The sequence below is a fragment of the Pipistrellus kuhlii genome, unplaced genomic scaffold (genome assembly GCF_014108245.1).
Source record: "Pipistrellus kuhlii isolate mPipKuh1 unplaced genomic scaffold, mPipKuh1.p scaffold_m20_p_25, whole genome shotgun sequence".
Classification (NCBI taxonomy): Eukaryota; Metazoa; Chordata; class Mammalia; order Chiroptera; family Vespertilionidae; genus Pipistrellus; species Pipistrellus kuhlii.
In genome coordinates, this window is record NW_023425524.1 from 6,790,955 (window position 1) to 6,805,715 (window position 14,761).

The 14,761-nt window shown below is 46.3% G+C and overlaps 1 protein-coding gene and 1 non-coding gene across 2 annotated transcripts in view; one reads left to right on the plus strand and one right to left on the minus strand.

Moving 5' to 3' along the window:
- WDR64 (WD repeat domain 64) overlaps positions 1-14,761 on the plus strand; it is a 41,464-nt gene that overhangs the window by 3,901 nt on the left and 22,802 nt on the right. Inside the window, exons 3-13 of the mRNA XM_036453444.2 lie at positions 1-85; positions 773-876; positions 1,137-1,166; positions 3,483-3,593; positions 4,594-4,808; positions 6,995-7,129; positions 8,095-8,174; positions 8,415-8,554; positions 8,750-8,876; positions 11,873-12,021; positions 12,804-12,927. The exon at positions 1-85 is cut by the window's left edge and continues 18 nt beyond it. Of these exons, the coding sequence (XP_036309337.1) occupies positions 1-85; positions 773-876; positions 1,137-1,166; positions 3,483-3,593; positions 4,594-4,808; positions 6,995-7,129; positions 8,095-8,174; positions 8,415-8,554; positions 8,750-8,876; positions 11,873-12,021; positions 12,804-12,927 (1,300 nt within the window). The remainder of the gene's footprint in view (positions 86-772; positions 877-1,136; positions 1,167-3,482; positions 3,594-4,593; positions 4,809-6,994; positions 7,130-8,094; positions 8,175-8,414; positions 8,555-8,749; positions 8,877-11,872; positions 12,022-12,803; positions 12,928-14,761) is intronic.
- On the minus strand, positions 6,416-6,522 carry LOC118727747. Its single transcript, XR_004990655.1, has one exon. It is a non-coding gene; the product is annotated as a U6 spliceosomal RNA (small nuclear RNA).

Consider the following 14,761-nt stretch of genomic DNA (forward strand, 5'->3'; position numbering starts at 1 on the left):
TCCGAAGAAGATCCTCTTACTTCCCACATGGATGAAGAAAATTTGGTTTTCCTCGTGTCTAGAAAACAGCGAGTCGTAATTACAGGTGATATAAGACTTTTCCTTCCAAATGAATATGGGTGTTACTGTTTCCTCAGAAACAAATATTGGAAAACAACATTTCCATAGAAGCCCTTTCCGTTTCATTTTCTTTATAAGTGACAGTTCCACATGCAATATCAGAAGAAACTGTACCCGCAGCTGAGTTTGAAATGTTTGTCATTGCTCTAAAGCACATGTGTCAAACACAAGGCTCGCGGGCCAAATCCGTCCCGCCAGGCCTTGCAATGTGGCCCGCACCGCACTGTCATCACTGCACTCCGCTGCGTTTCCATCACAATGACAGTTTATGACTGTTCAGTAAACCATTCGGCCCTCGATTTAGGCTGGATTTTAGATTTTGGCCCCTTCTCTGATTGAGTTCGACACCCCTACTCTAAAGGACCCAGTGGTGGGTCCTCTCTCCCCCACCCCCTCCCAGCGCCCTCCCCGCACCCCACAGCACTGTGTGTGCAGCTGTTCCTGTACCGCACGTACATGTGTGTGCTGGACACAGAAAGAGGGAGACCCATTCACATGCCCAAGCACCCGCACCCGTGTTCACCTTCTTGGGGGCGGTAGTTCCTCTGGTGAGAATGAGTTGGTTGCTTCCTTTTCTTTCTTAACAAACCTAACAAGTGCCTCTTGGGGTCTTTCCTGCTGGGAGTCGAACTGAATATCGTGCGGTTGACAGGGAGCCGGAGACGGGATGTGGTTAAGTGCATGGTCAAGATCCCCCAGTTGGATTTGCTAATCGCAGCTTCTCAGAGAGGATTGATCACGGTCTTTAACAACCAGGTAATCTAAGTCTTGGACTCCCCTCCACCCTAGTAATGTGGAAGACCCCGAGAGCTGTCCCCAGGCTCAGAGACAGACACACACAACAGGGAGTTCCACAGAGCTGGGCCCCTCCGAGGGAGGAGAGGCTGGGAGGGCAGCGGTGGGGGAGGAGAGGACAAGCCGATTGGACCGAGGGGAGAGCGGGCTGTACCAGTCAACATTCTCGCCAGTGACTGTAGCGCCAACCGGGCTTCGGTATTCTCTCTCTTTGTTTACAGATGCGAGTGCAGAACAGCACCACGGTCACAGTAAGTGCATTTTACAAATTCCTCATAAGTCACATATAGGCCGAGGAAAATGGTGTCTCCATCACTGATCATGAGCCGAGCAACATCTCGGAGGAAAAGATGTTTCACAGTCTGTGCGTTCAGGTGTACGGACGACAGCTGAACCTTGGGCAGCACCCAGATGCCACTTTGCATGGTGAAATGGGTTTCCCAGAACCGATTGGAAACTGATCACTTCCGGGAGCTTCCATTTAAAACTTCACCCACTACTGGGGAACGTAAACAATGGACACAACCCACACTGTGAGAAACAGCCAATAGGAGTAATTTTAAAACATTGTTTTTAAAACTTGAAAACAGCATAAGCATTCGAGTGCACTGTTGGAATTTCTTTAATGCGTGTTGCTAATTGGAAAGCAACCCAGCGGCAGGTGTAAAGCTGGAGCAGTTTGCTCCCGGCATCCCAGCATGCCTTATGGGAGTTGGGGGTGGGGGGGTAGGGGGAGATGCTTGGCTAGCCTACCTGCTGGCACCCAGGGCACTGAACTACAAAGGAGGTGCCAGGCCGGGGGGGGGGGAGGGGGGGAGAGTCCAGTTTCTCTCCAGACCTCTACGCCTCTGCCTCTCTCTCTCCCTCCCTCCCTCCCTCCCTCCCTCCCTCCCTCCCTCCCTCCCTCCCTCCCTCTCTCTCTCTCTCCCTCTCTCTCTCTCTCTTTAAAAATATATTTTTATTAGTGACCCAGTGCATGAAATTCGTGCACATTTAAAAGGGATTAATTAGCGGAAATAACTTAATGTTGCTGTTTGCCCTTTCTCTATAATAGAAGTGTCAGAGGTGAAAGAAAATTAGTAAAATTTATATGAAAACCTTCCTCCTGTCAAAGTCTGGGTCTCGCCGGGACCGGTTTGGCTCAGTGGATAGAGCGTCGGCTTGGGGACTGAAGGGCCCTGGGTTCGATTCCGGTCAAGGGCATGTACCTTGGTTGTGGGCATATCCCCAGTGGGGGGTGTGCAAGAGGCAGCTGATCGATGACTCTCTCTCATTGATGTTTCTAGCTATCTCTCTCTCCCTTCCTCTCTGTACAAAAATCAATAAAATATATTTTTAAAAAAAGTCTGGGTCTCACCACAGGCCCAAGAGAGTCAAGTCCCCGCCCACCCACATGCACCTCAAAATCACGTGAGACCCAGACCCGGCCACCCCCTCCTCCTAATTGGGCTAGATCCAGGCCGGGCCAGCCCCACCCTTGTCAAGCCCTGCCGGGAAGGGGTATAGCCTCAGGTCCCCTGGCCGGGTGCCAGGAAGGGGGGCATGGCCTGAGGTCCCCATCAAGCCCCACCAGCAGGGGGGGCGCAGCCTTGGGTGCCCCATCAAGCCCCCCTAGGTGGGGGCGCAGACTGAGTTCCCTAGTCAAGCCCAGCCAGGCAGGGTTGCAGCCTCAGGTCCCCTGGCCCGGTGCTGGGGCGGGGGTGTGGCCTCAGGTCCCTGCTGATTGCTTGTTAAGGCTCCTTATGGGAACTTGGCCTCAGCTGTGGGTGCAGCCATCTTTGTGACGGAGTGATGGTCAATTAGCATACTCCCTCTTTATTAAATAGGCTTGAATTCAGAGAGCAAGGGAGAAGGAGAGGGAGAGAGAGAGAGAAACATCAATGATGAGGAAGAATCATTGATAGGCTGCCTACTGCATGCCACACAGTGACCTCCTATTCCATAGTTGATGCTCAATCACTGAGCCACTCTGATCGGGCAATAAGCATAGATTTTTTTTTAAAAAAATTTAAGCATTGCCGGGACCGGTTTGGCTCAATGGATAGAGCGTCAGCTTGGGGACTGAAGGGTCCCGGGTTCGATTCCGGTCAAGGGCATGTACCTTGGTTGCGGGCACATCCCCGGTGGGGGGTGTGCAAGAGGCAGCTGATCGATGACTCTCTCTCATTGATGTTTCTAACTCTCTATCTCTCTCCCTTCCTCTCTGTATAAAATCAATAAAATATTTTTTTAAAAATTTAAGCATGGCTGCAGGGCCAGGGGCCTGGATTAAGCGGGTCTCAGATGTGTGTCCCTGTTCTCGCCTACATGGCCAGGGCACACAGGTGACTGCTCTGCCCGCCGCTATGTGCTTCCAGAGCTGTTCCCCACGGCTGCTGCTCAGAAACTCCGGAAGGTGAGAGGCGAGAAGGTGACACCCCTCCTCACCACAACCCAGAGGAGACATTGGGAGGCTATAAGGGGGCCAGACAGGGCTTTCCATGCCCCTCGCCTGTCTGTCAGTCACCATCACGTTTGCCGGGACGAGCACCGCATACACCCCCTCCACTGCCGTGCTTTCCTCCCAGGACACCTCCTGGATCACGGGCTGTGACTACCTCTCTCAGCTGAAGCGAATCGTCGCCACCACGGAAAGGACCATCATCGTCTGGGATTATAAAGCCCAAGGGAGCAGCCAGGTACCGAACCGAGAGAAATACTCCAAGACATGAGATTGTCTTTCCTCAGGCTGCGAGGATGCGGGCACCACCTTTGTCTATGGAAGATCAGTTTCCTTATATGTAAAATGCGGGGATTTGACTTCACTAATGTGATTTCAGCATTAACGCTACTAATAATATTTTGCACTTAGTGTGTATTTAATGTGGGGGGGGGTATTGAGTTTTGTTATTAGTTGTGTTTGTCGTTTTTAAAATGTCTTTTTTTAAAAAAATAGATTTTAGAGGGTGGAAGGGAGAGGGAGAGATGGCAACATCAACGATGAGAGAGAAGCATTGATTGGCTGCCTCCTGCACCCCCTCCTCCCCCCCAGTTGGGGATGGGGCTCGCAACCCAGGCATGTACCCTTGACCAGAATCGAGTCTGGGGTCCTTGAGTCCACAGACTGAGGCTCTGTCCACTGAGCCAAACTGGCTAGGGCCAGAAGTAAAACTTTTATCAAACAATACAAACAGCCCTAACTGGTTTGGCTCAGCGGATAGAGCGTCGGCCTGCAGACTGGAGGGTCCCAGGTTCGATTCCGGTCAAGGGCATGTACCTTGGTTGCGGGCACATCACCAGTGAGGGGTGTGTGGGAGGCAGCTGATTGATGTTTCTCTCTCATCGATGTTTCTAACTTTCTGTCCGTCTCCCTTCCTCTCTGTAAAAAATCAGTAAAATATATATTTTTACAGCCCAGCTGGTGTGGCTCAGTGGTTGAGCATTGACCCATGAACCAGGAGTTCATGGTTCGATTCCTGGTCAGGGCACATGCCTGGGCTGTGGGCTTGATTCCCAGTAGGGGGCGTGCAGGAGGCAGCTAGTCAATGACTCTCATCATTGATATTTCTCTCACCCTCTCCCTTCCTCTCTGAAATCAATAAAAAAAAAAATTTAAAACAATAGGGACAGTATTTAAATTCCATATTTAGAAATTTGGAGCAATGTAATAACTTATGAAAAATGCCCTTCTGTTGCCAGGAAAACTACTTCGTCATAAAGCCGATGGACCACTGCCTCCTGTGCGTGTGCGTGGTGCCCCTGTCCGACCAGCTCTGCCGAGATGACATCCTGCTGGGGGACGACGGCGGGTTTGTGAACAAATTCACCGTGAATACGGAAGACTTTGGGCTAAAGCAGACAAAGACCAAAAAGAAATTACAAAGTCAGGTCTTAGACTCCAAGGACTTCAAAAGGTCAGTGCATCACACGGGTGGTCCAATTGTTTTAATATAGACATTGTTCAAGTATTTATGTAGTTAAGCCCTAACTCACTTGGCTCAATGGATAGGGCAATGGCCTTCAGACCAAAGGGTCCCTGGTTCAATTCTGGCCAAGGGCGCGTACCTTGGTTGCAGGCTCCTTCCTGGCCCAGGCCCTGGTCGGGGCGTGTACCAGAGGCAACCAATCGATGTGTTTTTCTCACATTGATGTTTCTCTCTGTCTTTCCCTCTCTCTTCCACTCTCCCTAAAAATAATAATAATAATAATAATAATAATAATAATAATAAGTGGAAAAATATCCTCAGATGAGGGTTAACAAAAAAACAGAATAAAACAAAAAAATATATACAATAAGAACGAAAGTATTTACGTAGTCAACAGGATGTGTCAGACCACAGGGTAAAGATCTGAAACATCAAACTGAACAAAGAATGCTTCATACCTCAAGGGACTTCCAGTACTACGGGAAGACAGAAAAGTAGCCACTGAAATTCCTGGGCTAAGTGTTATTGACAATTAAAATCTATAGGCATCTTAAAAAAATCTATAGGCATCTAAATAAAAAGTTAAATAAAAGTTAAATTATGGAAAGCTATAAAAGATCTGTGTAACTATTTCCTAGCATTTGAATATGGTTATAAAATTGAAAGAAAAAGATTTGACTCTACACAGAATAAAACATGTGGGCCTCAAGAGATAACCTATGTAAAGTAAATAAACTGGAATAAATATGTATAACAAATATGACAGACGATAGGTTAATACTCTTTCTTAGGTCTTAGAATTCAATTAAAAAAAAAACAATTCCCCCAGAGAAAAAATGGGCAAAAACCATGAACAGGTAATTCACACACATGCATACATGGTACATATAGTCAAGACACATTTCCCAGTGCTCAGCAGGCAAAAATGCTACCGACAGTTATCTCTGATTGATAAGGTCCTGAGTGACTTTCATTGTCTTCTTCAGAACTGTAGTGCCTCTGAAGATTTCACAGTAAAGCATATATTTCTCTTATTAGCAGAAAAACACATTCTATACTAAATGTGTCCTCTCCATCAACAAAATCCTACTTCAAATTGGATATGATTCCTCTCTTATAAAATTGGAGAAGATTAAACATGAGGAAGATGCTGTGAGATGGGCACACTCCTCCACTCCTGGTGCTCGTGGCTCTGAGCTGGATCCCTTTGTGGAAAACACTTGGGCAGAGGCATCGGGTGCCTTCTTTCATAAACATTTATGCGTTGGGACTTGGGGTCCCCATGTAGTTAAAGTATGTATCTATCACAGTGTTAACTTCTTTAAAATATATTTATGTTTTTATTGGTTTCAAAGAGAAGAAGGAAGAGGGGGAGAGAGAGAGAGAGAGAAACATCAACGATGAGAGAGAATCGTCAGTCAGGTGCCTCCGGCATGCCTTCTGCTGGGGATCAAGGCACAACCTGGGCATGTCCCCTGACCTGGAATTTAACCGTGACCTCCTGGTTCACTGCTGAGCCATGCTGACTGGGCACAATGTCCCTCCCTCCCTTTCTCCCTCCCTCCCTCCCTCCTTTCCTTCCTTCCTTCCTTTTTATTAATATGGAACGCTTCACAATTTTGCATGTCATCCTTGTGCAGGGACCATGCTAATCTTCTCTTTATCATTCCAATGTTAGTATATGTGCTGCTGAAGCGAGCACCACAGTGTCATTTCTAATAGTAAAATATCCATTGTCTAACAATAGGGGAATTATTGACTTAAACATCAATAGCCTTTAGAAAATATAAAAATGAATAGACCCAAAGAAGATATAAAGCAATATGAAACACAGCTCTTCATTTAGATTACTAGAATTTTTTCAGTAAAGAATATAGTACCAATATTAGACTGAAATTCTTCTATGTTATTTTTTAAATTCTGAATTTATAGCTCAAAATGTGATGATGATCTTTTATTTTCCCATTGTAAACTATTTAGGTTATGAAACTTTAATTAAATAATTAAAAGTAGTGTAATGCATAGGGCTATATTATATATGCATGCTTTACTCCAGTTCAGAATTGCAGTTTGATTAAAGTCAAGTTGAAATGACAAATAGACACTCAACATGATGTGTTTGTGTGTCTAACAACATCCCTCCCTTTTTTTTTTCTTCTCCTTTTAATTCCCAGTGTTAAAAGGAAGCTACATAATGACTGGGTTATGAAAATTAGATTTATTACAACCCTAAATTGCTTTGGATCCTGCTCCTTAGACAGTGTTCATTCATTAGTTTTGGAATCCTTGAAGCGACTTGAGGATAATGCGTAAGTACAATAGTTTATGTACATGAATATTCTATAGCTTTCAGGGTTTTGTTTTTTTTTTCTTTTTTCCCAATGATAAGAGGACGTTTACTTAGAGACTTACAGAGATAGAAAGAAGTGAGCCAGGGCTCAGGCAACAAGTGACAGAGGCAGAAGAAGGAGCTTAGGAGGGAGGGAGGCAAAGGTAATGCCCTAAAAGAGGAGAAAGGGTGTGCTCACCTCAGGCTTTTTATTTTATTTTTATTTACTATTTATTTTTTAAATATATTTTATTGATTTTTTACAGAAAGGAAGGGAGAGGGATAGAGAGCTAGAAACATCGATGAGAGAAAAACATCGACCAGCTGCCTCCTGCACGCCCCCCACCGGGGATGTGCCCGCAACTAATGTACATGCCCTTGATTGGAATCGAACCTGGGACCTTCCAGTCTGCAGACTGATGCTCTATCCACTGAGCCAAACCGGCCTCGGCCTCGGGCTTTTTATAACTGACTAGAGGCCCGATGCATGAAGATTTGTGCACCAGCGGGGTCCCTTGGCCGACCTGCAGGGATCGGCTGAAACCAGGGGGATGTAGTAGTGTGCGAAGCAGCAGGTGGCTGGAGCGGAGCCCACGCCAGGGCCGGCGGGCACCATGCCGCTCTTGCTCATCCTGGCCCTGCTGTGCCTGCTGCTGCCGCCGCTCCGTAGGCTCGCTGCCACTCCGCTCTGGTCTCCGTGCGCCTGTCACAGGGCAATGCCCGCACACCCATGACTGAGAAGTGGCCGCAGGCTCGTGCCCAGTCAGTCCTGATGCTGGTCCCAATCCTGGTTTCCCTCTGGATGGGAGAGGGGCGCGCGGGGGGAGTGTCCATGGGAGAGGCCTCTTCGGCCGCCATAGCCGCCTCATTGAACATAATCTACTTAGATTAGAATTAGCTTCACTCAGGAAAACCCAAGTTTGACATCTGATTTGTGTTTCCCAGGCCTGTCAGAGAGTTTTCCATGCCAAGAGGAGCGAACACTTTCTGCTACTGTATAAAAGCCAATGTCATCGTCACCGGAGGTGAGAGAACAGTCCGCGGTGCACAGAGATTTTCTATGTTGCAAACTGTGCTCGCCTTCACGAGCAGTCATAGAATTTTCATAAAGCTGTTTCACGTTACTGCTGGAAAAGCCTTTTAGAGAATTTTAACTGAACTCATAGAAACAGCAGAAAGGTGGTTCCAGGGGCTGGGGGTGGAGAAAATGGGGAGACACAGACTTTGCCCCTGAGAAAATAAGCAGCCGTTGCACGTGTTTCCAGGAGATGACAAGGTGCTCCGGCTGTGGCACCCCAACATCAGCACCAAGCCCGTGGGAAAGCTCGTGGGGCACATGTTCAGCATCACCGAGATCGTCACCAACGAGAAGGACCAGCTGGTCATCAGCCTCTCCTCGGCCAAGGTAACACAGCTCAACACCGGAACGAAAGAAGCTCCCCCCCCTTTCCCCCTTAAAATCAACTACTGGGCAATCTAGAACCCAACTATTGTCTGCCTAAAATAGCAGACAGTCACTGAGAAAGATACTCTAAGTATAAACAGCTGTGCGTGGGGAAGGCCAAGGTCACAGTGGTGAGCTGTGGCTCTCCTCCCGCAGGTGTTCAGGGTATGGGACATACAGACTCTGTCACTGCTGCAAGTCTTCCATGACAGCCAGGGCGGCCCCGGAGACATGCAGATCTACTCCATGATCTATGACGCCAATCACGGCATGCTCATTGCGGGTAAGTGTCCCCACTAATGGCAAACAAAGCTCGTGGATTCTGACCTGTAACCTTCTTTAACTAGGACATGGGTACACACTAGAAGAAAAGCAAAACTAGAAGGGGAGTTCATAAACCTTTATTTTTCACGGTAGGTATTGCATTCCATGTTATTCTTTCCTGCATTCCCATAGCACAGTAGAGAAAATGTGTTAACTGTCCTGCATGGCTGGTATGGCTCAGTGGTTGAGCATTGACCCCCATGAACCAAGAGGTCAACGTTTGGATTCCCAGTCTCAGGGCACATGCCCAGGTTGTGAGCTCAATCCCCAGTAGGAGGCGTGCAGGAGGCAGCCAACCGATGTTTCTTTCTCTTCGATGTTTATATCTATTCCTTTCCCATCCTCTCTCTCTAAAACTCAATAAAAATATTATTTTTTAAAATGTGTAACTGCCCTCTAGAAAGATGTGACAGTGTGGGTTAAGCAGAAACGTGGGGTGTATATCCTGTTGCTCAGACAAGGTCAGTTCACCTCTGTTTTGACTCTTGGGAACAGGAGTATGGTCCATTTTATTTATCTATGGTTTTATAGTTAAAGGAAGTATTTTTATTTTTATTTTTATTTTTAAATTGTCAACCTGAGAATTTTTTCCCATTAATTTGTAGAGAGTGTGGAAGGGAGAAGGAGAGACAGAGAGAGAGAGAGAAACATCGATGTGAGAGAGACGCATTGATTGGCTGCCTCCCAGATCAAGCCAGCAACTGAGGCACATGCCCTTGATCAGAAATGAATCTGGGACCCTTCAGTCTGAGGGCCAATGCTCTATTCACTGAGCCAAACCGGCTAGGGCAGGAATATGGTCCATTTTAGAGCAGATGCACCACTTTCCTTAGGCATTTTGGCCCTGGGTATTCTGGCAATGAGACGGCAGTTACACCGCAATAAGGGTGCTGTCCCTCCTTTCTACAATACCTACCTGTGCTTGACAGTGGCGAGAGAGAAAAGAGGCCCAAGTGACAGATGCCAAGAGGTGATGCCAACAGATTCGGTGCCTTCGTTTTCTCGTTGCCTATTCAAACACATGCTTACTACAGAGGCACTCACAGCTGAGCACTGTTCACACGCGTACCCGCAGCCTTTGGGAGAAACATGAACCATATTAACAATCCAACTTCCTTCTGGAACACCAACCCAGAATGCATCTCTAAGTAATTTCCCAGTGACCACCTGCTCTGTCTTTCCCTGGGATTAATTAGGGCGAAAAGCTCCGCGTATTATTTGACTGGCTGGTTACCATGTTCCTCCTAGTTCCATCTGGAGGCATTTGGATTGAAAAATAGTCATCATAGTCCTTTACCCATGAGTAGGTTTTATCTTAAAATGTGAACACCTGAGGAAAGGGCTTAGTAACTCGAAACTCCTGCTGGAATGTTTCATAAAGTTGAGATTTCTTGGGAGAAACTTCAGAAACTCAATGCAAAGGGGAAAATCCACATTAAAAATAATAATAAAATAAAAAAAATAAAAAACAAACACGGGAAAGAGGATTTATCTTTGTTTGAACTATGGGATGCTTTGGAGTTCCTATTTATATTCCAAGACATTATACTCAACCAGGATGCATGGCTCATTGATTCTGAGGGTTGAATCATACTCGCAGAGCAGCCTGTTACAGTAAAACCAACCCAGACTCCCTTAGGAGAAGGAAAGTAAGAAGTACCTGCTCTCCACGTACCGCTGTGTTGATTTGGAAAATAATCTTATTTAATAGTAATGTTGCAAGCGCTGGCTTGCGATCATTCTCATTGGTTCCATTTAATAAGGCCATGATTCAGATAAAGAGCTTCACAAATAAAAAGAGACTAAAGGAGTTCATCACCGCCAAACAAGAATTATATGAATTGCTGACGGGGGTTATTTAGGAAGAGGAAGAAGATAAAGATAAAAATTATGAACAACAAATACGTAACTATCAACAAGTGAAACTAAAAACCAAGGGAATTAAAAAATCTAATGAACAATATTAACTGGTGAATATAATAGAATCAGAGGTATGGAAGGGGAGTGAACTGATGATTCTCGGGGATAAATGGAGTGGGGGGTGTGGGAAGAGACTGAACAAAAACTGTGCACCTATGGATGAGGACAATGGGCGGTGGGGAAAGGGCAGAGGGTGGGGTGGGAACTTGGTGGAGGGGCGCAATTGGGGGGGGGGGAGAGGAACACATTTGTAATAATCTGAACAATAAAGATTTATTTTAAAAAAATAAATAAAATAATAAGGCCATGATTACGGGGGGGGGGGGGGGGGTGTTCCTTTTTCTTTTTTATCATCCGTTGGTTGAAAAGGGCTCTCTGACAGTCAGTTCCAGTCACTAACCGGCAGCTCACCTGCCATTCCCGTCTCCATTCCTTCTCCACACCAGACGGAGGGGCCCTCTGAGGAGGAAAACAAAAACCACTGAAAAGAGGGTATCAGGAGACCCAATGGCCTGCACCTGAAAATCAGTGCGGCCCAAAATGGATGTTCCTCTCTCGATCAATCACATTTGCTTTATTTATCAACATTGTTTTAGGGTAAATGAATGCATTTCCTTCTCATTAGAGTTCCTGTGCATTGATATTACTAGTCTCACTGATTGGCTGTTTCCAAACACAACCGGTTGGATAAAATCCTTTGTGGTTCAAATTCTCTAATATTGCCCTAGCCGGTTTGACTCAGTGGATAGAGCATTGGCCTGCAGACCAAAGCGTCCTGGGTTCAATTCCAGTCAAGGGCACTTATTTTTAAGGTTGCAGGCTCCTCCCCAGCCCAGACCCTGGTCAGGGTTTGTGCAGGAGGCAACCAATCAATGTGTTTCTCTCTGTCTTTCCCTCTCTCTCCCACTCTCTCTAAAAATCAATGGAAAAAATATCCTCAGGTAAGGATTAATAATAACAAAAATAACTTCTATTAGTGGCTCGAAAATAACCTTCTCTTATTGAGTATTTATGATACTCTTACTTTTTCCCCAGGGTCTACTGTTATTGACATGTACCCTTTGACTCGGATGATACAAGATACAAAACAGGTTCCTCACACGCATGAGCGAGAAATCAATGTCATGCTTCACAACAAATACTTCCACCAAGTGCTTACCATCTGCTCCGAGTCCATCATTAAGGTGAGTGCGTGTTGCCTCTGCAGAAAGGAAAAGGCAAAGCAGGTGGAGTTTTTCTTCTTCCTGGTAAGTCTTTGGCTGATGAAGTAAACGCAGTGGCACATGTGAGGATACCCTACATTTGATCTCTTTCTAAGCTTTCACAAATGCATGAAAAACAAGCCTTTTAAGCCAGCTCAGACTGCTTGGTATTAAGTGACAGGCTCCATTAAATAAATAAAGCTAGTTGTTACTATCAGAATAGGAATTTTGCCCGCTGGCTTGTGTGGCTCAATGGTTGAGCATTGACCTATGAGCCAGGAGGTCATGGCTCCATTCCCACAGAGGGCACGTGCCCAGGTTTCGGGCTCAATCCCAGAGAATCAATGCTTACAATAGCCAAGGACTACTTCCTGCACAGCCGGGGCTTCCTGGACAGTCCCTGCCCATCTCAGCCACTATTTTTTTTTTTAAATGCTCATCCGAGGATATTTTTCCCCTTGGTTTTTAGAGAGAGTGGAAGGGAGGCAGGGAGAGAGGAGAGAGAGACAGAGAGGGATTTGAGAGAAACATTCATTGGTTGCCTCCCACACGCACTACGATCGGGGCAAGGATTGAGACCTGTAACCCAGTTACTAGTATGTGTCCTTGACTGGGAATCAAACCCGAGACCCTTCGGTCCACGGGGCCAACCTGCTAACCACTGACCCAAACTGGCCAGAGCACCAATTTTGAGGCTGTCTTGAATATTGTAAAGTTTTTGGTAAGAGCTGAAAGGCATTTGATTTTCTTGTTCTTACCTACAGGTGTGGGAACTGGAGACTGGCCTCCAAATATACCAGATTCTAGACCCTCATGGCTTCAATACCGAGCTGACTTCTGCAGCCATCGATGACAGTGGATATCTTTTTGCCACCGGAGCGTATAATGGTCAGACTCAGATCAGAACGCGGCCTTTCTGCGTTAGTGCTCTGAGAGTTTGCTCTAGAAATGCATGAGTCTCAGGGAGGGCATGAGCCAGGCTGGACCACGTAACCATGACAGCGAGATCACAGCGCCTGACTGGAGAGTGATGACTCTTCTCTGATGGGCATTCTTGTCCTGAGACTGATGTCCACCGTAACCAGTACTTTCCATTACATTCAGACAGCTGCTTTACAGTCTGCAAAAGTCTTCCCCACATACACTCTTCCTCCATCTTTGGTCGACGTATCTGTGTTGCACTGACTCATTCGGTCCTACTTTGGAGGACCACCTGCTGTGATATACATATTAGGGTCAGTGGTTGTTGAGAATATCTTTAATGAGGGTAGATTTGGGGGCCAGACACAATAGCCAGCCAGCTTTCTCATAGAACACCTAGAATTCTCCTTTGAACTTGTCTGTCTGTGTGAGCTCCTTGGGGGTGAGTGCCATGTATACAGTGGAGGCTCAGGCTGTGCTATTTTATTGTGTGTGTGTGTGTGGTGTGTGTGTGTTTAATATTTTTATTGATTCCAGAGAGGAAGGGAGAGGGAGAGAGAGATAGAAACATTAATGATGAGGGAGAATCACTGATTAACTGCCTCCTGCACATCCCACACTGGGATGGAGCTCACAACCCTGGCATGTACCCTGACCAGGAATCGAACCATGACCTCCTGGTTCATAGGTCCTATGCTCCACTACCGAGCCATGCTGGCTGGGTGGTGCTGTTTTGTTTGATGTCCTTCATGTTGGGGAGCAGGACATGGAACTTCCAGGAGCTGGAGCTACAGCCTGATTCCCTCTCACCTCATTGTGTTGTAAACTCCCAAGAAAGAACTGCTTTATTTAGATCAGTGGTCAGCAAACCGCGGCTCATGAGCCACATGCGATTCTTTCGCCCCTTGAGTGTGGCTCTTCCACAAAACACCATGGCCTGGGCGAGTCTATTTTGAAGAAGTGGTGTTAGAAGAAGTTTTAAGTTTAAAAAATGTGGCTCTCAAAAGAAGTTTCAGTCGTCGTACTGTTGATATTTGGCTCTATTGATTAATAAGTTTGCGGACCACTGATTTAGACCAACCGCCTGCACTGCACACAGTACATTTATTCTGGGGACGTATGTCCTGGCAGGAATGCCCATTGATGGATGTAAAGGTCTGCTTTTTATTTTATTTTTAAAAATGTATTTTTATTGATTACAGAGAGGAAGAAAGAGGGAGAGATAGAAACATCAACAATGAGAAACATCGATTGCTGCCTCCTGCACACCCCCTACCTGGGATTGAGCCTGAACCCCAGGCCTGTGCCCTGACTGGGAATCAAACTGTGACCTCCTGCTCAATAGGGCGACGCTCAATCCCCAGCCATGCCAGCTGGGCTGAGAGTTTGCTTTTTAAAAGTGTGAGCAGATAGCAACGCCCATGCAATAAAATTGCCCCTGCTGGGTGGATGCGGTGTGATTGAATGAATGCAGCTGCTCTCTCGTGGGGCAATTCCTAAGAAAGCAGTCCCCTCCTCTTAGCAGCCCTGCACAATGTGAAATTAGTCATAATAGAAATTCTGAGCAATGGACACAGCGTTTATCAGACATAAGCATTAAGCAATTCAATATGACCGAGATGGCGCTATTTTCACGCAAGCATAATATTTTATTTCATTAGTTATACAATATGGAGGTGTGTGTGTGTGTGTGTTTTTTTAAGTATGGACAGTTAAAAAACTGATATGTGAGGGGCAGCCCATTATATCTAACCCTGAGGTGACCCTGCAATCTTTACTGTTGCAATGATGATCTTTCTGT